Below are 24978 nucleotides of genomic sequence, written 5' to 3' on the forward strand. Positions count from 1 at the left end.
ACTCTCAGGAAATTTGTCCTTAATTCCAGGTTGAATCTCGCTTGATAAGGTTCCAAAACTGGATGCAGTATTTCAAGTGTGGTCTTACCAAGGTGTTATAAAGTGGTACTAACACTTCACATGATTTTGACACTTGCCTTCTGTTGATGCAGCCTAAGACTGCATTGGCTTTTTTGGCAGCTGAATCACATTGCTGGCTCATGTTTAAGTGGTTGTAATGTGAGACAGGGAGTTAAGAAAAATACAGTTAAAATTTCCTGGATTAAGGAAATAATCATGATTCTTTCACCAACTGGATCTTTATTTATATAGATACAGTTGTATAAAATGTGAAGGATGTGTGTTTTTGTTTTATATCTAATGTACAGCGAAGATGGCATTTAATTTCATTTACAAGGTACAATGACAATAAGGTAAACTAATATTGATCATCAATTGTGTTGTAAATGTTGTACCTTGATGAACGTATCTTTTCTTTTATGTACACTGAGAGCATATGCACCAAGACAAATTCCTTGTGTGTCCAATCACACTTGGCCAATAAAATTCTATTCTATTCTATTCTATTCTAACTAAATTAACTAACTAGTTAAGAAAGGTTTTTTTAGCATGTATATATAACATATATGGCTAGATTATTAAACTTGAACATACATAAACAATATTTTTACATAAAGAACAATGCTTTAGTTTTTTTACCTTTTCTTTAAAGACAGACACTTTCTCTGTTAATTCATTGATAACAATTTTCTGTTCTGAACATTCTACTCCGTAAGAACTGCATTTCTTCAAAACATCTTCCAGCTAGGTTCATAAAAATGTAAGTTTTTAATTTGATATAATTAATTATAATTAAACCAAATAAATTATTTCATTATTAGCAATGTGCAGTTAATTACAGGTGCATGCAATGTAATAATTAATATATAATAATCTTGCAAAACTGACTTTTCTTTAAAAAAAAAAGCAAAATACAACAACAACTAAATGGTAATTGACATTAAAAAGAAGTAAAATGATTAAATTTTCCCAAGCTAATACATTTACAGAAAGCTCCTTATTATCAGAACTAAATCGTTATAAAGTTAAAATATTCTTCATTCTACAAGCAAATGAACGTCTGTTTTAACAACCTATTGTTCATAGTACTCTATTGTATGACAATGGAAGTACAGGTATTCCTCACTTACTGATGGTAATTGGGACTGAGAGTTCCGCCGCTAAGCAACGTGGTCACAAAGTGCATCATCATATGACTGCATAAACTTACAAGGGCAGTCCCAATTGCTGTTAAGTGAACCTTGCACAGCTGCAACATCCCATGGTAACATGATTGCCATTTTGACCTTCTACTGGCTTCCCCATTAACTCTTACTTGTCAGAAGCCAGCAATAAAGGTTGCAAATGGTGTTTATCTCACTGTAGGGATGCTACAACAGTTAGAATTAGGTGGCTTGTAACCTGCAGGTGATTTTAAAGCTTTCTTGGGGCTTGAAGATGTTTATAATAATAACAACAACAGAGTTGGAAGGGACCTTGGAGGCCTTCTAGTCCAACCCCCTGCCCAGGCAGGAAACCCTACACCATCTCAGTCAGATGGTTATCCAACATTTTCTTAAAAATTTCCAGTGTTGGAGCATTCACAACTTCTGCAGGCAAGTCATTCCACTTATTAATTGTTCTAACTGTCAGGAAATTTCTCCTTAGTTCTAAGTTGCTTCTTTCCTTGATCAGTTTCCACCCATTGCTTCTTGTTCTACCCTCAGGTGCTTTGGAGAACAGCACAACTCCCTCTTCTTTGTGGCAGCCCCTGAGATATTGGAACACTGCTATCATGTCTCCTAGTCCTTCTTTTCATTAAACTAGACATACCCAGTTCCTGCAATCGTTCTTCATATGTTTTAGCCTCCAGTCCCCTAATCATCTTTGTTGCTCTTCTCTGCACTCTTTCTAGAGTCTCAGCATCTTTTTTACATCGTGGCGACCAAAACTGGATGCAATATTCCAAGTGTGGCCTTACCAAGGCATTATAAAGTGGCACTAACACTTCACGTGATCTTGATTCTATCCCTCTGTTTATGCAGCCCAGAACTGTGTTGGCTTTTTTAGCAGCAGCTGCACACTGCTGGCTCATATCTAAATGGTTGTCCACTAGGACTCCAAGATCCCTCTCACAGGTACTACTATTGAGCAAGGTACCACATATACGGTACCTGTGCATTTTGTTTTGTTTTTTGCCTAAATGTAGAACCTTACTTTTTTCACTGTTGAATTTCATTTTGTTAGATAGCGCCCAATGTTCAAGTCTGTCAAGATCTTTCTGTAACTTGAGCCTATCTTCTGGAGTGTTGGCTATTCCTGCCAGCTTGGTGTCATCTGCAAATTTGATGAGTTCCCCATCTATCCCCTCGTCCAAGTCATTGATGAAGATGTTGAAGAGTACTGGGCCTAAAACAGAGCCTTGGGGTACTCCACTGCATACTTCCCTCCATGTGGATGTAGTTCCGTTGAGGACTACACGTTGAGTGCGGTTGGTCAGCCAGTTACGAATCCATCTGGTGGTGGTGCTGTCTAACCCACATTTTTCTACTTTATCTAGTAGTAGGTTATGATCTACTTTATCAAATGCTTTACTGAAGTCCAAGTAAGATAGTTTACTATCTAGCTGGCCGAGTCCAACTTACCTTCTGTTCATTTTGCAAAAGTCTTTCGCTTAATTCTTTATTCAGAAGCTCTTTTTCCTGAAGTGATTTTCTTATATCTTCTATTTGTTCCAATCTTTCCACTGCACTTGAAAGCTTTTGCTCTTTCTCTGCCAGCAAAGTCTCAAATAGACTATTTCTTTCATTTAATCTGTCACAAAATAATTTTAGTTTTAGCTTTACCAATAATTTACTGTATTACCAATACTACAACAAGCATTATTTATACACACATATATCAGAGCATGAAACACCCAATTATGTAGGACCTTCTTTTATACTTTTTTGCTAGGTCAGTTTTCAATTCTGATCCCTAAAATCTCATAACCATGTACAACAGATTTGAGGAAAGGACAGAATAAATCTAGATGCCTTTAGGGCAGGGGTGTCCAAACTTGGCAACTTTAAGACTTGTGGATTTCAACTCTCAGAATTCCTCAGCCAGCTTAAAGCTGCCAAGTTTGTACACCCCTGCTTTACAAGGATGACAATGTTCAAGTGATGAGGTGGTAGGGGATGGAGATCGTGCTTTCTGACTGTCTGTAGAAGACTCAAGCATTTCTAAATATCCAGAAACCAATCTCTATAGCAAGAATCTGAGAGAAGAGAGCTTGTTTTTCTTAATTATCATATGCAGATAGAAAAATTTAAAAAGTCTAATAGGTAGACCCATATCAAATTGTACAATGTTTTATTTTACCCTTTAAGTTGCTCATTCAAGTTAGAAAGAACAAGTTGGTGCTTTTCTGTATCACGTGTTTGCTGGTTGCGAAGCTGTGCAAGTTGGGACTGCAAACGATCATTTTCATTCTGCAAAAAATTATCTACATGACTATCAATTGAATTGAATTTAAGGCCATAATTGACTTTAAACTACACAAGTTACAATTCTATAATTACAGCTAATGAACTACTTCCACAGAAATACTTACATTACTTAGTATATACTCAAAATTCCTTTTGCAAGGGTTCTCCAAGTAATTTTACTATGAGACTATCAAAATGGAGACCCTGATGAGTTCATATTAAACACACCATGCTCATGTATGCAGTGTAGGAGCAGCTTGCTTCAAATTAGGAATCGTAAAAATCAAACCCTATTTTAAAAAGCTCTGAAATTTATATTATAAGGCTTTATCTTTAAACTTGTTAATTTAGAATACATTTCTTTTCCTTGCACTGATTTTTATATGCGTTTTTCAAAAATTAAGCAGTGAAATAATTATGGAATTGAAACCAAAGCAAACTCCACTGTCATACAGAACTGGGTATGCTATCCAACTGGTTAGTCTACCCAACTTCACAGCACTACTGCACAAAGTTAAAATGCAAACAAACATCAGCAATAAACAGAAAAAGGCTCACATAAATCCAAAATCCATAAAAAAAATGGATAATTATATAAAATATCACTTCTAAAATAAGATACAACTTAAGAATGGGCATGACACACCTGTACAGCCCTCAATAGCTGCCCTTCTTCCTCTACACCAAAAGTCACCTGTATTGAAATGCTTTATTACAATTCAAATATGCATTGATTTTATGTTTGAGAAATCTGTCTTGTATTACACATGTGCACTTAGTATGTTAACAGATTATTAGTAACAAACTCAATATTTTATCTGTTCACATGAAGCTTAGAAAGGCAAGTATGCTTCACAGATGTTATATGCAAATTAAATAAGACAATCAACAAATATTTCACATTTAGTTTTACAGATCCTATCAGCACAAAGTTTATTTTTATTATAAAAGTACTGCTTCATTTTTCTGCATCTATTCCATATATATCTATATCTATCTATCCACATACATGCATATACCAGACATCCCCCAAACTTTGTACAAGCTGTAATTATATGACAACATTACACTCAACCAGTGTCTAGGAAGACTTTATTTGAATGACATGAAATCTGTGCATTTGTAAAAATTAGTCAGTCAAGAGAACAAAGAATAAAAGACAGAAAATCTAATATAACTAATTATTTCTAATTTGCAATTGAAGATCTAAAAACAAGTTTGAGTTTGCATATTCTTTTTTTCAGATGGAATGCAGTTGTTTTTATTGCAAATAAATCTATGTCCATCCTTGTATATTGTGTGACTATTTTCTTGTCTATACTTAAGTTTGTATTTGATGCCATTTAAAATATTTCACTAATCTTTATTCAGAGAAGTCTTTATTCTGAGGTAGTACACCTCAGCACACCTGAAGCAAAATATAAATAAAGCTATTTAGTAATACATAGGCTAATATTAACACATCAATATTACATAATAAAAACAGAATATGATACCGTATATACTCGAGTATAAGCCGAGTTTTTCAGCACGTTTTTTGTGCTGAAAAGCGCCCCCTCGGCTTATACTCGAGTCTACGTCTTCGGGAACCCCGCACAGGAGGGGGTACCGAACGGACTCCATGGGAGGGGCGGGAGCGGGCCCGCCGAGGCCCCGCAGGTTTTGTCGCCCCCGGGCCGGCCCCCTTTCCCGTGTCTGGGGGGCGGACGGCGCAAACTTGGCGGGCTGTGCATTGGCGCGGGGAAGCCCTGGTGGTGCAGTGAGAGGGCTGGGCAGGGGAGCCGCCAGCCTTCTCGGCTGAGGAGGAGGTTTCCCGACCGCGCGAGCTTCGCCGCCGCGAGAGCCACCCAAAGGCCAGAAGAAAAGGTCATTCCATCGAGTAATGGGCGAAGGCTCCTTCCTCTCCGCCACCCATGCTGTGCGAGCCCGGCTGGGCTGCAACCCCGCCGCCGCTCCTTCCTCAGCCTCCCGGGCCTCGCGCTCTAGCAGCCGCCAAGCTCAGGCCGGACTCGGCAGCTCCCATCAGCACTGCACGGCGCGATTCGGGCAGGAGGAGTCGGGCTCGCTCCGTGGCGGTGGCGCCTCCGCCGCCGCCACCGCCATGGGCGAGCCCGACTCCTCCTGCCCGAATCGCGCCGTGCGAGTGCTGATGGGAGCTGCCGAGTCCGCCTGAGCTTGGCGGCTGCTAGAGCGCGAGCCCGGGAGGCTGAGGAAGGAGCGGCGGCGGGGTTGCAGCCCAGCCGGGCTCGCACAGCATGGCATGGAGAGGAAGGAGCCTTCGCCCATTACTCGATGGAATGACCTTTCTTCTGGCCTTTGGGTGGCTCGCGGCGGAGCTCGGTCGGGAAACCTCCTCCTCAGCCGAGAAGGACTGCACCGCCAGGGCTTCCCCGCGCCAATGCATAGCCTGGCGGGAGTTACTGTGGCTCACCCAGCTCCCGCCCCAACTGGTGGTGTCGGGGCAGCCGCTGCCGCTTTCTAGCAAAAAGGTCGCTCGCCCAAAACTCCTCGCCTTCTCCTGGGAAGGGCTGGATGGCTAGCCGGGAAGGGTTGAATAAGCCAACCTCCCTCCCTCCCTCCTCTCCCCCGCAAGCGAAAGAGCGTTTTCCCGTTGGAAGAGAGAGAGAGAGAGAAAGGAGGGGCCGTTCCTCCCCTTCTTTCATTCTTTCTTCTCCCTCCGTGCTTCAGAAGCTGGGCGTGTGTGTGCGCGCCTGTGTGCCCTAGTCCCCTTCCTTCTCGGCGCTGGAAGAGAGAGAGAGAGAAAGGAGGGCCGTTCCTCCCTTCTTTCATTCTTTCTTCTCCTCCGTGCTTCAGAAGCTGGGCGTGTGCGCCTGTGTGCCTAGTCCCTTCCTTCTCTTTGGCGGCGCTGGAAGAGAGAGAGAGAGAGAAAGGAGGGGCCGTTCCTCCCCTTCTTTCATTCTTTCTTCTCCCTCCGTGCTTCAGAAGCTGGGCGTGTGTGTGCGCGCCTGTGTGCCCTAGTCCCCTTCCTTCTCTTGGCGCTGCCCCAAGCGGCCGCCCCAAGCGGCCACTCAAGGCGGGAAGGGGCCCGGCGGAGGAGAAGGCTTTCCTGAAGGTCGATCCGAGCTAGTAGTCACCGTGCTGGGCGACCTGGAGCAGCTGCTCTTCAGCCAGATGCTCAGTGAGTCAGCCCGTCCCCTTCCTTCCCGTGGGGGTCTGCCTTGCTGGTGAAGGTTATTGGGGCTTTTGAGCAAGGGAGGAGGAACGCGAGCACCGCCTTCGCTGGCATTCCGGGATTTCCTTTGTTTAGAGCTGGGAATCCTCCTTCCCCTTTGCACTCCTCCTCCTCCCTCTCTCTCTCTCTCTCTCACACACACACACACACACACAGACTTCTAAAGTCGATTGGCACAATGCTAAGCAAACACAGCAGTGGGTCAAGGGTGAAGGGCTAGGAACCTGGCAGGTGAAAGGTTGAGCGACATGAAGGCAAAGACCACAATTGTTTTAAGAAAGAAGCTTTAGCAGGAGGGGGATGGGAGGGTGTTTTAAGTTTTGGCAAACAGCCAGGCCAACTGTATTGGAGAAGGTCACACAACTGGCCTTAACATTTTAGCTGCTGTCTTTTCCTCACACTTGGGTTTAATGATATTAGAGACCCTTATTGCCCTGCCAAAAAAAAAAAAGAGCCACCCCAACGTCTATGAAAATTAACCTTCTCTGCCAAGAGACACTGTGCAGGGTATTTTCACTATTGGTGTGCATACAGGCTTAGATTTGTGCTGGGTTCTTAGTGCTTAGAGCACTGACCTTCAGAGGCACCCTGGTCCCTTGGAAGCTAAAGGAGGACTCATTTTCATGCTTGCAGTTGTATTGTCAATTTCTGTGAGACAATGTTGTTGAAGTAACTCACTCACTCATTCATTCATTCATTCATTCCTTGTGTGTCCAATCACACTTAGCCAATAAAAATTCTATTCTATTCTATTCTATTCATTCATTCATTCATTTTATTTTGTCAAATACATATTAAATAATTATATAAATATAAGCATGAATTGAATACATAAAAGGAATACAACTAAAGGGAACATTAGGACAGGGACGGTAGGCACGCTGGTGCTCTTATGCACGCCTTACAGACCTCTTAGGAATGGGGTGAGGTCAATACTAGATAGTCTTTGGTTAAGGCTTTGGGGATTTTGGGAAGAGACCACAGAGTCAGGTAGCACATTCCAGGCATTAACAACTCTGTTACTGAAGTCACATTTTCTGCAATCTAGATTGGAGGTTCACTTTAAGTTTGAATCTATTGTGTTCTCGTGTATTGTTGTGGTTGAAGCTGAAGTAGTCATTGATAGGAAGTACATTGTAGCAGATAATTTTATGAGCTATGCTCAGGTCATACCAAAGGCGGCGTAGTTCTAAATTTTCTAAAGCTGGGAATCCTCCTTCCCCCTTTTGCACTTTTATTGTTTTTCGTTCAAATAAATATTCATGTTATTTTACTTGGCTCTATCTTTATTTTTTACATTGACCAGTAGCTGCCTCATTTCCCACCCTCGGCTTATACTCGAGTCAATAGTTTTTCCCAGTTTTTTGTGGTAAAATTAGGTGCCTCGGCTTATATTCGGATCGGCTTATACTCGAGTATATACGGTAATTAAAATAAGAAAATAAAGGAAGTTTTTTTCTCTCAGATGCCAAGTGAATAAGGAAAGTCCTATTCTATGCCAAAAAGATGAAGTATGTACAGTTATGAATTCTAGAACTGAAGTACTGTTGAGGAAAATAGGCTCTCACTGAAAGTAAAATATGTTTTTGCTAAAGAGAGTATTTGGAAATAACTCCATGACTCAAGACTTGCTAATTTTCACCCAACCCAAATCAATGCATACTAAATGGTACACATGTCTATCTTATAGATATCCTTTGGGTTAGATCTGCAACTGGAACCAGATTTTCTGTCACTAAGTGATGCAGCGGTAAAGTACATTACGTGACTCCTCTGCTTAGTGGTGGCACTCCCAACAGTCCCTTTGTCTTCGTATCTCTAGGACTGCGTGGATCATTAAGTGTGGACCTCATATGACTGTGATATGGGAAGATGAAGGAGAAGCAGGTAAGCAGGTAAAACTGTGGGTGAGAACTGTGACGGGCAAGTGTCACAAGCAGGTGCCGTGGGGAGATATCATGGAGTGTGAGTGGGTGGGTGCTGCACTGAAAAAGTGAGAGCAGGAGTGACTTGTGAGCCTTTGTCGGCTTTCCCACTGACTGTCGTAAATTGTGATTACGTGACCCGGGGACACTGCAATAGCTGCAACTTACATGACCGGGGTACTGGTTTAAGTCCCCCTCATTCAGTGCTTTGAAACGATCATTGAACAAGTGATCACAACCCGAGGCCTACCTGAACAAAGCCTTAAAAAAGGTCATCCACAAATATTTTACCTGCTCGTAGCTCACATACAAGTTTATGAAGAGGATATGTATTACTTACCTAAGAAAAAGCTTGTAGGGAATGGAATTAAAGTATTATCCTGTCTCCATCTTACCCTTCTGCATGGTGTTGAGGCAAGAACATTTATTTCACTCCAGTTCATTTTTAGCACAGAATTTAGGTTAGGGCAAACTTCTTAAAAGCAATGAAACTATTGTGGAATGTGGCACCTGAGTTCTAACACATACCTGCAGAGCTTCCATTCTACCTTGGAGCTGCAATTTGTCTTCCAAGTTTCCACATCTTTCCTCCAAAAAGAGAATCTGTTCTTGCAAATTATTTCTTTCCAATTCTAACTCTTCCACCACAGTCCGTAAACCTTTGTAATTCAAACAATAGTTCCTTGTTACTGTTGTCACCCAAATACACAAACTATCCAATAAAAGTATCATGCATACTTAATGTAACAGACTGGGAGAACAATGCCTTTTTGTAAGTATTTATATTAAAATCATTTTAAAGGTCTGCTTCATGATTAACCTCTGGAGACTTCTTAAATTAGAAAAGCTTCAACAAATATAACTGATGAAGTGCTACACTCTCAATTTTATTGTTCAACATTTCACACAAATATTGCTAATAAAAACTATTTTTAAGTTTTACTTACTGTTATGTCTATTACATCATAAAATATTTTTAAAAAATTATTTGAAAGGTAAGAGACATATTCTCTTCAGAATTTGTACTTTTAGCACTTATAAAGGAAAATTTATTACGTGAAATGTGTGAGTAATTAACTGAACTTTAGGGGAGCCAGACAAAACAAATAAGATGCTTCATTTCAACAACCTAAATTCACAGTTTATAAAATAAATGTCTCTGCATGCGACTGCAGCCTTTTCTATCTAAAATGGGACATCTATCCCTTGATCTGAAAACAATAACTTGTGAAGGCACTACACAACTAGAATTTTTTTAAAAAATAAATCCTTCTTACCATGAATGACAATAATCTTTACTCACAAAGATGTATCCATGTTTCAACCAACCACTGAATTCTAGTTCTGAACCAAAACTAGACAGTTCATCCAGCACGCACATGCTTCAAAATGAAACAAAAAGGCAAACCAAAGGAAAATTCAACATAGATACAAACACAACATAATATGGTTTGTTGGTTGAATTTGAAAAAGAAAAAGACGGACAGACACTGTGCATGCTTTAATAAACTGTCTAGTGTTTGCCACACCTGTACTAGGAGAAGTGTACTCTGGCCACCAACCTCCCATGTTCTCTCCTTCAGTTGAATCAGTGCTATCCAAAGTAATGTTCAACTCTTCATAGCACTGTTTTCCATCAAAGCCGTAATCTTCCTAAATGCAAGAAAAATATATACACACTAAAATTAATGTGCATAAAACCCCACATCTTACTATATAATTCCCATTTCCAATGAAATCTTCCATAAATTAATAAGGCAATTGTGCATTCAAAAGCACTGAAATTAAATTAATTACATTTACCTTCCATGTGTCACTGCACATGTTAATGCAACACATATACCCCCAGAGTGCATCCACTAAAAAAATCTAGTACCCATTAAGATATAGAATAGAATAGAATTTTTATTGGCCAAGTGTGATTGGACACATAAGGAATTTGTCTTGGTGCATATGCTCTCAGTGTATATAAAAAAATTACCTTTATCAAGGTACAACACTTACAACACTTAATGATAGTCATAGGCTACAAATAAGCAATCAGGAAACAATCAATATCAATATAAATCGTAAGGATACAAGCAATATATTGTCAACTTACTTGGAGTTTCCTGCTGGATTGAGTAGTAGTCTTTCTCTCCACTGCCATCCTGCCAATCCCCTGGCCTGTGGCCAATTCCTCCTCCAGCTCCTGTTGCCCTGAGACTATGGCTGGATCAGAGCAGCCAGGAAAGAACCAGTCATCCTCAATCAGTTTTGTGCCACAGGAAAGCAATCACATTATCAGACCAAAAAACCCCAAAAAAACTATCTACATTCAGAGGCGATTACTGACACAAAGATAGGTTTATGAAATTACAGATGCACTCTAGAACTTCATTCTCCTTGTGATTTCCCCCACTACAGAACACCGATACATAATCAGCTTTTCATTATTTCCAAAGAAGCCACAGAGGGTACTGCTCTCATGGGCATCATTTTTAGATTTCAAAAAAATTGTATATGAATACTGGCAAAAAGGGCAGCCACTTTCATAATCAAGTTATGTTTAAATTAAGTCTGCCATACAGATTATGTGTGTGACAAATGCATAATCAAAGATTATTAATCTGTGCATATAATTTCACAAAACTAAACAAGCTCTGCTTAGTTTTTTACTACCAAAAAGAGCTCTTGTTTCAAGTAATATGAGGAAGTCACAAGACTGTGTTACACACTGCAAACTGGCATCAAGCCATAACATTGAGTGTTAAAATAATAGAATCATTTGTCAATAACACACAATAATTTCATAATACAGTAACTTAAACAAATGCATTCCTTGTCAGAGAGTAGTTCTTTAAGCACATTCCCATCTGTTTTGTGTGATTAGCAAAGAACATTTGAAATTTTAATATAAAGCAGACCAAAATCAGCAAGAATTAAGATAAAGTTGGCTCCATACTTTGCTCATTCTTTAAAGCAGTGACTCAATTTTTCTAAAAATGAACAATGATTATTTTTAATAATAAAAAATATATAACAGAGACAAAAATTCAAGTTTATAGACTTCATAAATATATGGAGTCTGGAAATTTGAGAGTCAATAATCCTTTTGTAATGTAATAAATATTCTGCATTTCTTCACAGATTATTTTATAGATAATAATCCAACACTACAAAAGAGGAAGTCCTATGCATGGCAGCCCTTTTTTTATCTCTCCTCACCTCTGCAGTCCCAAAGACTTTCCTAATCTATTGAAGAGAAATCACTTGTTCTCTGGAAAATATTTTAAAAGTGGATCGGTGGCTGTAGGAAAGAAAGGGAACTATACCTTCCCTATTCTGTTGATGGAAGCAGCACCAGGTACTTATCCTAAAAAATTCAAGGTAAGGAAATGAACCTGATATTTTCCATTTCTATAAATAGAACACAAGAGCTTGGGGATCTGTGCTATGTAAAGTACTTAAACAACACAATTTGTTCCCAAAAAAAATCTTAGAAAAGGGCTCATAATAATTATTATGTCCATGGAAATTCATGATACCAAATCACACCGAAAACATCTGGAAAAAAATTAGGTGGGGGGAGAGAATGACACTGCTCTAGATATATTGAGGAAGTGGTAGGGATTAGCATGGTTGCATGAAAAGCTCTCCGATAAGCGAAAAGATAAAAAGGGCAAATTTAAAAATGGAAAGATATATTTAAAAAGCAAAATATCAGGGAACAACCTAAATCTCTAAGGATGGGTTCAGGAAGCCTAAAGTTCAGATTGAACTGAAAAAGAAGAAGATACCTGGGGGTGGGGGGTGAGGTGGATAAAAATAAGTAAGGAGTTGGGTAGGAAAATACCTAGCTACTTTGAATTAATTCAAGTCTGTGGAAGTGCATGGGTTATATCTTAGGACGCTTAAATAAGAGTAGCAGATGCAATCTCGAAATCACTGACTGTAATCTTAGAGATCTCCAGGAGTAGATCCAAATTCAAAATAAGAATGAATTTCCCAACCACGAGAATTGTGAAGCAATAAAACAGCTTATGTGGGCCTTTCATTGCTGGAGGCTTACAAGGGGGACTGGGCAGCCGTTTTGCTGGGATGGTTTAAGGATTCTTTCCCTTGGCTTGGATCAAGGACCTGTAAGACTCTTCCAACCCTACCATTCTATAATTCTATGATAAAATCAGGCACACCAATAAAACAAAAAAATATCAGGAAAAATAATAAATTTATTAGAATGTTATAGGTAATACTGAGCTCTGTAGCCACAGAAATTTAAAGGTAACTCAATTCACATAGTGCTATTTTCTCTCTCTTTATTGTTGTAGCCCTTGCTCTCTTAGGGCATAACGACATGATGAAGGTTTTATCCTTTTTTTATATATCCCAATGCATGTAAATAGATGCTTAAACCACATGGTTGTGGCCACTATCTTGATTTTTTTAATACCACCCAGTTGAAATGGTGCAGGTTATGGAGTAGACAGCAACACATACATTTTCAAAGAGATGGAAATATTTTTTGTTCTCTTCAAATGTTAAGTGAACTCTTATGATCACTAATATGTCACTCAACTATGTATTAGCATCATGCTAATATGTATGCTAGTGCATCAGGCTATGGCTGTATCCACTGATGTGTACTACTCTGGTTCCATCTGGTGGTTCTTTCCACAGCTAACAACTAATAGATGTTATGTATTATTATCTCTCCACACTAGTGGAGTAGACTGAGTTACATAGATTCCCCTGGGAGGTTTTCCAATAATCTAAACAAAGGTTTTGAATGCATATGGCAAGATAGAGAATTAGCTAAAATAATCTTACATCTGTTTATATAATCATCCTGTTTACAAATACCCTTACCATATGCAACTTTGGATCCAATCCTATAACATAGTATTTGTTAACTTCAGTGATTCTGTACCAACAAACACTTCATGCAATATCTAATATAATAATTAGAATAAAATAGCTATAGAAAAATTGAGTGGGATTACTATCTAAATTGTAGAATTTAGAAACAATGTACTTTCCCAATTTATGAATATTCTCATCTTTCTAATTTGCAGATGGAAAACATATTTAAATGAGTGATAGATAAAAAGCTGAACATCATAATTCACATCTAATGGTGCCATGCTATTATAAACTTTGGATAAGATAAAAATTAAGCACTACAGTACAAAATCAAAAATAAACTGGAGATTCAAAATAGTGAATATGGTTTAAAAGAGTTTCTTCTTCCCAAGCTGGCAATTGATTCAGTGACTCATTTTAAAGAAGTTTTTTAAAAAAGAATCTGTAAAGAAAGCTTAATGACATTCTTTGATATTAAACTATGATTTATTATAAATTATGGCCTCTCAGATAAATATGGAGCCAACTATTAGTACAAAAAAATGATATGATTATGTTAACATAAATGAGGCATAGGTATTGCAAAGGGAAAGAAAGCATGTTAAAAAAAACAGCTTTTGTAACTTATGCTAATTTAAAAAAATAGCACCACAAACAGCTGGTATAGCACACTACTGAAAATTTTCCGCAAAATACACTATAGAAGAAAACTACCAACAGTATGTTATAGGCTGCTGTGGCTGCAGAATCCTGCATGCACAAAACTGATGGGAAACTATGTTCTCAGTGGCTGACCAAATCGCAGTGGAGGTTAGGAGTGGAGGGGAAAGGGACACCAAGCGCTCATCGGGTTTAACCACATTGGGATGACGGTGGGGAACAAAACAGAAAAGTCATGCTTAACCCAATAGAAAATGCAAAATTAACTACAAGCCAAACACATAGTGAGATAAATAACTGATCATATTAATGCAATATAAACAGAACTTTAAAATGTTGTCTTTCATCTGCCCTTAAACTGTTATGGCCAAAGATTCGGCATAGAAATACATTTTGTGAAGTCTAGCATATTGAATATATGGCATTTAATTTGCTACCCTATAGAATATTGTATCCATTTGTGGATTTATTTTAATCTAGTTCCTTCGCCTATTGGCAGAATGCAGACTTCAATTCCATTTAATAGGAAAGAAAACAAGTACACAGCTAATGGGATTTAGGGCTGTATAACACTTCAGGTTTGATTCTATAGAGCTTTATAGCAGGTAGTCACACAAACACTGTATTTGTCTGTTACTCTTTATAATAGCTGGTGTTTCATGGTTGCCCTTCACAGACTTTAAAGAGATGCAGACAAATGTCATATTTATAGATAACATTTGGTATAAAAGAATGATGACTATGCATTCTGAAGCATTTTTTGGAATTGAAACCAAAGTATTCCATAGCTCTGTCAGCTAACGCTAAGAAAAAGTGCTCAACATGTGGGTAATAAGCATTTTGTTCACATTAGTACTGTGGAGTCACTTTAAATATTAACATTTTAAAAATTATCGTAGAGCAAAGTAACATGCCATGTTGATCAACTCATACAAAACTTGAGTTAATTTGCTGAATTAACATAAGTATATAATGAGAGATTTTAGAAAAAAAATACAAATGTTGATGGGTATCTCTATTACAATACCAATGCTTGTTGAGTAAGGCTTAAAATAATTTTAATAAATATATGCAAACAAGGCAATACTCCAACAGAATTAAATTCTGTAAATTCTGAGCACCTATGATTGATAAATCAGCTGCCTACATAAAACTTTCAATGATATCTTAAATAATTTTAATATTTAATCCATGCATGCGAATTGCAAATCACATTTAAAAAAAGAAGTTTTAAAGATTTCTTTTTGTGTTCCTAGCACAAGATTAAAACTATGGTTATTTTAGTGTTTATTATACTTTGTCTGCACAATGCACAAGTGAGATGCAAAGGACTCCTTATGAGCTCAGCTGTTGCAAAAAGACACTACAAAAATTCTTTGTACTTAAATCTTTTCAAGTTGTACAATATTTAGGAGATATATATATAAATAAAAATATTTGTTTTCTGAGGTTTTCGCGGGTGTTTGTATGTAGGTCTTTGGTTATTCGGGTTTTCTCCCGTGTAAGAAACCCCAAAGACAAAATTGAGTTAGAAAATCAAGGAGTATATGAAATCCCATGCACCGCCTGCCCCACCACATACATCGGACAAAGCAACAGAAGAATAAGTGCACACATTGAAGAACACAAGAACTCAGTCAAAAAAGAGGAACCAACTTCTTCCCTGGTCCAACACCTTAAAGCCACAGGACACAATATTGACTTTAAAAAGACCAGAACTATCGCCAAAACTGAACACTTTAACAACAGAATAATCAGAGAAGCCATCGAGATAGAAAAACGCCCACACAGCATGAACAAACGAGATGATACCTCCCGCCAACCAGCCATTTGGAAACCCGCCCTTATTGACAAACGAGTCCTTAACACGAGGAATGACACCAGACCCACACTCACGAGGTCCACACAGGATGTCACCACCACACATCCACCCAGAAAGCAGACCCAAACCCACACTGATCAGGAAGCACGACCAAGGACCAGAAGCCAGACTGCAGCTGCAACATTAGCCATTTCAAACCCCTCCAATCCATACATGCAGCAGACTGACACCCACTATGAAGATGTAGCACGACCACGAACACGAAGCCAAACAGCAGCAGTGCAGCTCACCAGCTCAAATCCCCCTGCAACTCAGACTAATCTGAGCACAACCAAGCCCCCACCCAAACAGGACACACCCCCAGCCAATCAGAGCACAAAAAAACCCCCATCCAATCAGAGCACAGCCAAGCTCCCACCCAATCAGTTCAAACCCCCACTAGCAGTTAAAAAGGAAGAAACAGCTGCAATCACACATTGCTCCCAGAAGCACGAAGCTGAAGCCTGAAGATGACGAATGAGACTTCGTCCAAACGTCGCCAAGATACTTCCAATTTTACACGGGGGAAAACCCGAATAACCAAAGACCTACATATATAAATTTATATATATATATATACATATATATATATATATATATATATATATCTACAGCTATGCAGCTCACCAGCTCAAATCCCCCTGCAACACAGACTAAACTGAGCACAAACAAGCCCCCACCAACACAGGACACACCCCAGCCAATCAGAGCACAAACCCCCCATCCAATCAGAGCACAGCCAAGCTCCCACCCAATCAGTTCAAACCCCACTAGCAGTTAAAAGGAAGAAACAGCTGCAATCACACATTGCTCCCAAACCTGAAGCTGAAGCCTGAAGATGACGAATGAGACTTCGTCGAAACGTCGCCAAGACACTTCCAATTTTACACGGGAGAAAACCCGAACAACCAAAGACCTATATACAAACACCCGTGAAAACCTCAGAAAACAAATATATATATATAATTGGTGCAAGTAAACCTAATAGTTTTGTTCCATGTACTCTGCTTTACTTAGTTTTTAGCTACAGTGTATGCAGTAATTACAGGTAATTGTAACTCTTTAAATCAGACTGCAAAGTAAACTAGACACAGGTAGATAGATAGATGCTGCTAAAATGTCTCATTAAATGATTTTCACTAGATTGCTACAGTAAATCAAACATATATGCATGTATATATTTTTATACATATACATATATAGTACATTGACTAAAACTCTCACTGAGCTTTCAATATTTGACAATCCATCCAAGTGATGTAGTAACGTTTCAAGCAAATAAACTCACCTTCTCTCTCTTCCTCAATCTGTGCCATTCTTAAAGCCATAGCAGTTTTTTCCTCTCTGATTTCAGGGTGCATATCCTCAGATTCAGATACAGCTTCTTGCCATTCCAAAAGCGGACTCTGTAATTCATCCGCACTGCCCGATTCACTAGCCTGAACCAAATTAAATTAGGACATGAGAATAATTAATCAGTTCAATAAAACTGATAAACAGAATAATTTGGCAAACAGTAACTTGTAAGAAGAAGTATCGCACTGGACCAGATTAAAATTTACGGGTATTTTGTTCTTACATTGACCAATTAGAAGCCAATGTTAAGTATATAAGCAGAACTTGAGTGCAAGAAGTATCTTTCTAGCTTTGTAAGTAGCACTCTTGAGACATCACAATAATATATTGTTGAAATAACTAGCTGCCATTATTATTCACATTCTATACAAATGTATCTTTTTAGAGATTGTGCCATGGTTGATTATTTTATTGGACAAATACAGAGTAAAATTCTTTTTAAATATTTTGAATCTCTTACTGTTTAGTTTCATTCAGTACTTCTGAATTCTAGTTTTGTGACACAGGATTTTTTCCCCCTGCCAATCCAGTTTTTCCACACATGCATAATTGTATAAACATTTATGATGCTAACCCTAACCCTAAAGTATAAAATCCTCCCAAAAGTAAGTTTTCCTTATATGAGAACTAATCCTGACCCTATAACTCTATCGATATGCTTTTTTGCAGTTCAACAAAATCCTTAGGAAGTTGCACAATATGCCATATACAGTAATACAATATATATCTTGCTTATATTTAGAGCACTAGCAAACCAAAGTGTATCCAATTTAGGACAAAGATAATATTTTATCCTGAAACATATCATAAATTTGTCCTCCTCGTCCTTGGATAGAGAGATCTGTTTTGTTTCCTTTTTGTATCTTTGTTTGGTTCCCCATTGTTAAAGCTTTGCTGTTTTATTACAAAACTCCTTTCTTTAGGGAACTGGCAGATCTTAAAAACAAGCTTGTTCAGCCAGAGGAAAGATCAAAAGAAAAGCAGATAAACGTTCAAGAAAGATTTTTTTCTTTAAAAATGTTTTTTTGAAAACAAGTGTCACGAAACCACTCTAGCCCCCTTTTTGAGAACCATAGTTCAAATATTTGTAGAATGGTATAGAATATTATGTCTACTGGCAGCATAGTGAGTCACAATTTATCACAAAATAGTCCCATCATTATGGCAAATTTAAAGTGCTTTCCATTTCTTTGTTATTTAACCACTTATACAGACATTCAATATATTAATTAGTAATTAATACTTATATTAAAGATATTTCCAACATAGCAGACCTGTGAAGCTGCTCTCTTTGTAACTTGTTCAAGATCCGCCTGAAGTTTTCGCTGCTGTTCTTCATAAATTACCAGTTTAGCCAAAAGTTCTTCTGTAATGGAAATTGTTTCCATTATAAGTATACTATAATCCACAGATTCTTGTAGTACATTTAGGCAAGAAAATGTAAGTTCAAAGTTTCAGTGTATAAAACATTTACATTCAAAACTTGTTGAGCTTAAAAAGGTCTCCTTTTGAGTCAGCTTCAAAACACTATCAATAAAGGGCAGTGCATCTTGAACTAGGGGTTTTCAAGGTCAACACCTTTTTAATCAAAGACATTATCCACTGGTCTTACTTCAAACTATAAGTACAGAAACATGGAAGCGTGACATAAAGTATCATCCATATCTCTCTACTCTGAGATCACAAAGGAAAATGGAGAGCATTTTGATAGATTAATATATATGCCTTCCAGGGGTGAAATCCAAAAATTTTCCCTACCAGTTCTGAGAGCGTAGCTTGGTGGGCATGGCAGGGGAAGGATACTGCAAAATCTCCATTCCCACGCCACTCCAGGGGAAGGATACTGCAAAATCTCCATTCCCTCCCCACTCCTGGGGAAAGATATTGTAAAATCTCCATTCCCACCCCACTCTGGGGCCAGCCAGAGGTGGTGTTTGCCGGTTCTCTGAACTACTCAAAATTTCTTCTACTGGTTCTCCAGAACCTGTTAGAACCTGCTGGATTTTACCCGATCCCTTCCTGTAACTAATGAACATCAGGACCAACTATAGCTAATGGAAAAATGAGGGAGAATCAGTTAAGCACACAATCAATAATTAACTGCCCTGGGTATTAAAAAAAAAGTATATTGCTTTCTTTTTAATTAGGTTTAACTGCTGATTTTAAATTATTTGCTAAGGAGAAAGTTGGAATTTGTAATGTAGTTCTGTTCTCCCTCAGGTAACGTTTGTCAGATGCCATAACATGAATTGTATAATGTGTCAGGCCTGGAAACCATACTAGACTTTAGGGTTCCAGATGCTGCCACATTTTTCCCCTGAGGGGAAGAAGCAGGGTTGAGGGCTATGGTAACATTCTTCAAGCGGTCAAGGTCGGATGGTGTTCACATCTGCAGGAGGAGTGGCGAGAAGATATTCGAATGAACTGGGAGAATGTGGGACCATGTGACCAGCAAAGGGGTTAGGGGGGTGGGACTCTTGGGGTTTGTATAACTGGGAAAAGAATCCGGAAGTTCAGTTTTGGAGTTTCACTCATCGTGTGCCAGTTTCCTCATGCTAGTAAAGAACTCTGAAAGACAATGGCTTCTGAGTTTTTTTTATGCAGAAGAGGTTTTTCTGGAACCTTGACATAATGTCTATGTTATTTATTTATTTTGCAGTCTAGTCAAGCTACTCACTAAGGCAAATAGTATGCAAAAGCTCAGATGCTTTTTTTGAGCTTCAAGCAGGATCAAATGTGGAGTCAGAAAAAAGTTATTTTTGCTCTTGCAATAAACATTTCTATTGTATCTACAAATTTTACTTATACTTTGCAATTCATAAATAGCAAAATGAACAAATTAAACTGAGACTATAAACATTATTTCTTACATCATTTTAAGGTAGATAACTTTCAAAACGACAGTAAAAGTTTATTATTATTTACCATTTTGAATTTTATATTCCAAATATGTGTGCAGTGTTGACTGCAGCTCATCTTTTTCATTCTTTAATTCAGAAATCTGATCTTGTAAGGCAGTTATGCTGCTATTCATTGGCGTAACCTAGAAAAAAAAATGTTGATTTCTGACAATTAAGAATATACGTAAAAAAACAAAATGAGGCAAAATCTAGTAACGTTTCTGATACATTTGTGTAATTCTGGAGATCCCATAATATAACCAGACCCCTTAAGTTGCAGCAGAATTATACTATCAGTCCCATAGTTAAATTATTATTTTTACTAATCAACTTTTCAACTATAGCACCCGTGTTTTCCCAAAAATAAGACCTGGTCTTATTTTCTTTCGGGCCCCAAAATAAGCACTAGGGCTTATTTTCAGGGAGTGTCTTTTTTTTCCATGTATGGGAGGCTCACTTCTTCTGCTTGCTCGTGGCGGGGCAGGAGGCCACGTTATGCACCAGTGCCACTGCCCTGAGGCAGGGGGCGGTGGAACTGCCCCATACACCCTTTATCGACTTACCTCAGGACCCCGCAGCCAAACCATCCACACTCCAATACCTGCCTCACGGTCACGGCACCAGCACATCCTCAGCCTCCTGTTTTGTTGTGGCCACGAGCAAACAGAAGTAAGCTGGTGGCCACGTGGGCTCCTGTTGCACATGGCTGCTGATGCTGCTGCCACGTGTCAGGGCATGGATGGCCTGGTTGCAGGGGCCGAGGTAAGTCGATGCGGGGCGTGTGGGATAACTTCAATATCCCTTGACTCGCAGCGGTGGCACTGCAAGCAACCAGACAGAATGGGCAGATGGCCAGCTGTGCAGGCACTTAGGTAGCACTTACATTAGGTGCACATGAAAAAACCTGCTAGGTCTTAGTTTCTGGATAGGTCTTATTTTGGGGAAAACGGGGTATTTTCCAAAGAAGCAACTTTTAACTTTTATCTTATCATTTAAACAGAACTTTGGCATCTACATCACTAAAGCAGGCACATAAAATTAAATTGTATGTAAACATTTAACATACATTTTTAAGTTCATCTTCAAGTTGTCTGATTCTGGATTTGGACCATGCTTTCATCTTAAGGAATTTAGCTTCTGATTTGCTAGCCTCTTCCGTTTTCAGTTTTACTTGCACTTAAACAAACAGGCAAACTCAATCATTATTCAGAATTACAGCAAAACTATTAATATAACATATTACTTAGATTTTTTTTCATATCAGTGACATATGCTTCGGAGAGAACTTTCCAAGACTTGTCCAATGTGAGATACTAGATAGTTTCTTCTATTGTTCTTTATTTAGGGACAAAATCTTGCCAGATTAAACTATTTACATAACTATAGATATACTCTGGAGATAGTTAGGGAGGAGCCATTTAACTGTCTAATTCCTGCTAACCAAACTTTTCAAGCTCCACTGATTCTCTGCCCTCCGTAAAGCAGCCCCTTCCTCCTGGGAATCCAGACTACATTCCACCATAAGCTATATGCCCTGCCAAAACTCCTCTTTGGTAACCCCAAGAGGTCTCCCCCAAGATCACACTATTAAATTTGTCAGTAAACTGTAGGATTATGGCAAAAAAAAGTCTGCTTTATAAAATAAACAGTAAATATTAATTCTCTATTAGACATAACACAACCATTAATCATTAAAGGAATTCCAACTCTCCCAAATATAATAGTGGTGTCACCTTCTGATATCTTTGCTCCACTATCATGGCCTCTGGGAAATTAAGAAACTACAAGATTTGTTTGAAGAGATATAACCATCTACTCTACACAGGCTGGAGAGGAGATAATAACACTTCATCTTTAGTGCTACTGCACTGAAAACCTGTGTAAAATCTTCCCACAAAGGCAGCTCTCAGCACATTTTTTCTTTATCAAAAGGTCACTGTAACGCTAATAAAAACGGAATCAACTCTTCAGTGTAGTAAGCAAGCAGTTTTAAGGGTTGTTGTCCATTATATTACCTTCTAAATGTTCCAACTTTTGCTTAATAATAGCATCCAAATCAACGGCTTGCTCCAAATTACTTTCATGTCTGGAAATTAATTCATCAATTTTTTTCTGTAGCTGAAGCAGTGTTTGATCTTTTTCCTGAAGCTCCGTTTCATGTGTTTCTTGTATCTCCTGATGATCAGCATTATACTTCTCTCTGGCTTTCCTCATTTCGTTCTCATGTTTCTCCATCATGTCTCTCAGCTGGGCTCGCATTATGTGCTTTTCTGCATCCAATTTGGATTGAAGATTGTCTTTCTCTGATTCAAGGCGGTTTAGTTGTTCGTTCATTTCCTGGATCAAAAGAAGTTTAAACAATAAAACTGCAAGTTTCTTTAATTATATACACAGTGGTTCCCTTGACATGTGCAAGCACAGAGAAATGTATCTTGCCTCACCCTCTGTTAAAAAATGAAAAAAGTTCCCCAAACCCATGGAAGATCTTTCATTCAGTTGAGGATTCTCACTGCTAGAAGATAAGAAATGCTGAGCTCCTGAGAAAGAAATCTATTCCCCTCTTGTATTTTCAAAGGTCATAAAGCACAGAGCTCACTCAACTTTGAAAGATGGGTGGCTAAAACAAATCTGAATACATAAAAACACTTTTGTACAATATGCTAGGGAAAGGTGAACGACTCAATCACTAACATATGCAAAACAGCCTGTAAGATACAAAATTATAAATGGGAGAAAAACTATTTTCAAGGAGCAAAATATTGTTCTGAGTGAAATATTTATTAAATTTATTACATTTGAGGGAAGAACATTTAGAAGAAGGCAATAATTCAAAACTATGTATTTACTGTACTTAGCAGCATCAGGAGATTTTTAAAAAATGTCACCTGCACAATCAAACTGACATATCGCTGTCATTTTTTCTTGAATTGTTTTTTAAAATGAAATTAATATTTAAGGAAACATTATAAAGAAAAATATATCAACTATACAATAGCTATAGATCCAGGCATTAAACTGCTTTTAATGCTGTTTCATATCTTTTATGGTATTGTTGCTTCTTATTGACGCATTATTATTGATTTGTGGAAAGTTTGCAAATATCAGAATGAAGAACATGCTACGTTATTTTGAACAATAAATTAAGCACTATGGTGAGATTCCTTCCTCACCAAAGTAATCCCCCATTTTTCTAAAGCAGCAGTATATGGGAAGAGATAAGTGTCCAAATTATAGCAAAAAAATAATTAAAGTCTAAGAAATAGTTAAACAAACATTATCTAATATGCTCCCCTGTGCATATTTTTCCTCATTGTTCAGTTCATTTTATGATATGCACCCATAAACTAGCAATGTAAGAATGTTAACCACTACTATTCAAAAAAGGAAATTGTTTTTTAAAAATCCATAAATAAAGCTTTTTGTAGAAGCTCTTCAGGTTCTGACTACCAAATCAGAGCTTGTTATTCTTGTCATTTTTTAATCTTTTTTAAAATCCATATCATGCAAGTTTTCCTTTTCTTTTAGCACTACCTCAACATCTAACCATTATGGATAAAAAGTACAACATAAGAATACGAGACACATATGATCAATCGATACAATGAAAGGAAATGCAATAAAATGTGACTAACAAACTGCATTCTAATTAACAACTGCTCTATTTTTTTTTTAATAATGGGCAGTGCAGTGACTCAGCGGTTAAGATGCTGGGCTTGTTGGTTGGAAAGCCTGCAGCCCAGGTCTGAGACTGGAGTACCACACAATAGTATAAGCTCCCATCCACACCCCAGCTCCTGACAACCTAGCAGTTTGAAAGCATGCAAATGTAAGTAGATAAACAGGCATCTCTAAAGTGGGAAGGTAACAGCATTCTGTGACATTATGCTGGCCACATGACCATGCAAATGTCTTCAGACGCCATTGGTTCATTGGCCTTGAAATGGAAATGAGAACTGCCTCCTATAGTTGGCAATAACAAGCAAAGTAAAATCTGCAGGGACTCTTTTACCTTTACCTTTTTTAAATATATGCTATAACAACAACAATTGTTTCATTGTGTAATCTACTTCTTACTTTCAGTTGCTGGTCTTTGCCATCCAGTTCTTGTTGCAACATGACTATGACCTGTGTCCTTCCAAGCATGACTTCCTCCTTTTCATGTAGTTTCTGCTTTAAGGCTTTCAGTAACTATTACAAATATATATATATATTCATTGTTAAGTAATGGGAAAATAGCAACTTTATTCTGAAAACAAAAACATCATCCTATAGTGTTTTCTTGCATTGCCACCTACTCTATAGGAACAAAATTTCCTATTTGTAGGACATCATAGGAATCAGATATCTGTTCAATATCTACACAAGCTAATCTAGAACCATCAGTTATTAAAGAAGTCAGAAATCATTAAATATAATTATTTATTTCCCTTAAGCTGTCTTTTAAGTACTATACAAATTTGCCTAGGCTGCAAAATTGGGGCGGGGGGGAGGGGATAGAAGTAAGCACAAGCATTCCTTTTTTTAACACCGAAAAAAACTGCATAGATATAGTCACAAGGTGAGCTCAATTTAAGAATATGTATACCTTTAAATAAATTTAACCTTTTTTCAGTTGTAACCCATTTGTAAAATTAAATTGCCAATGTGACCACACACAAAAAACCCACAATTAGGGATGCCAAAAATCAACTTGGGATTCCATTCTCAATAGTACTAATTAAAATAAATTTTC

At 38.1% G+C, this 24978-nt stretch overlaps 1 protein-coding gene across 1 annotated transcript in view; it reads right to left on the minus strand.

Annotated features, from left to right (window-relative positions):
- LOC131187329 (golgin subfamily B member 1-like) overlaps positions 1-24978 on the minus strand; it is a 60701-nt gene that overhangs the window by 23221 nt on the left and 12502 nt on the right. The window contains exons 9-20 of the mRNA XM_058161585.1: positions 24321-24434; positions 22262-22583; positions 21313-21422; positions 20272-20389; positions 18621-18712; positions 17279-17429; positions 10729-10838; positions 10157-10280; positions 9156-9286; positions 3403-3512; positions 2685-2853; positions 700-804 (exon numbers count right to left, since the gene is read on the minus strand). Of these exons, the coding sequence (XP_058017568.1) occupies positions 700-804; positions 2685-2853; positions 3403-3512; positions 9156-9286; positions 10157-10280; positions 10729-10838; positions 17279-17429; positions 18621-18712; positions 20272-20389; positions 21313-21422; positions 22262-22583; positions 24321-24434 (1656 nt within the window). The remainder of the gene's footprint in view (positions 1-699; positions 805-2684; positions 2854-3402; positions 3513-9155; positions 9287-10156; positions 10281-10728; positions 10839-17278; positions 17430-18620; positions 18713-20271; positions 20390-21312; positions 21423-22261; positions 22584-24320; positions 24435-24978) is intronic.

Source organism: Ahaetulla prasina, chromosome 1, assembly GCF_028640845.1.
Source record: "Ahaetulla prasina isolate Xishuangbanna chromosome 1, ASM2864084v1, whole genome shotgun sequence".
NCBI classification, from domain to species: domain Eukaryota; kingdom Metazoa; phylum Chordata; class Lepidosauria; order Squamata; family Colubridae; genus Ahaetulla; species Ahaetulla prasina.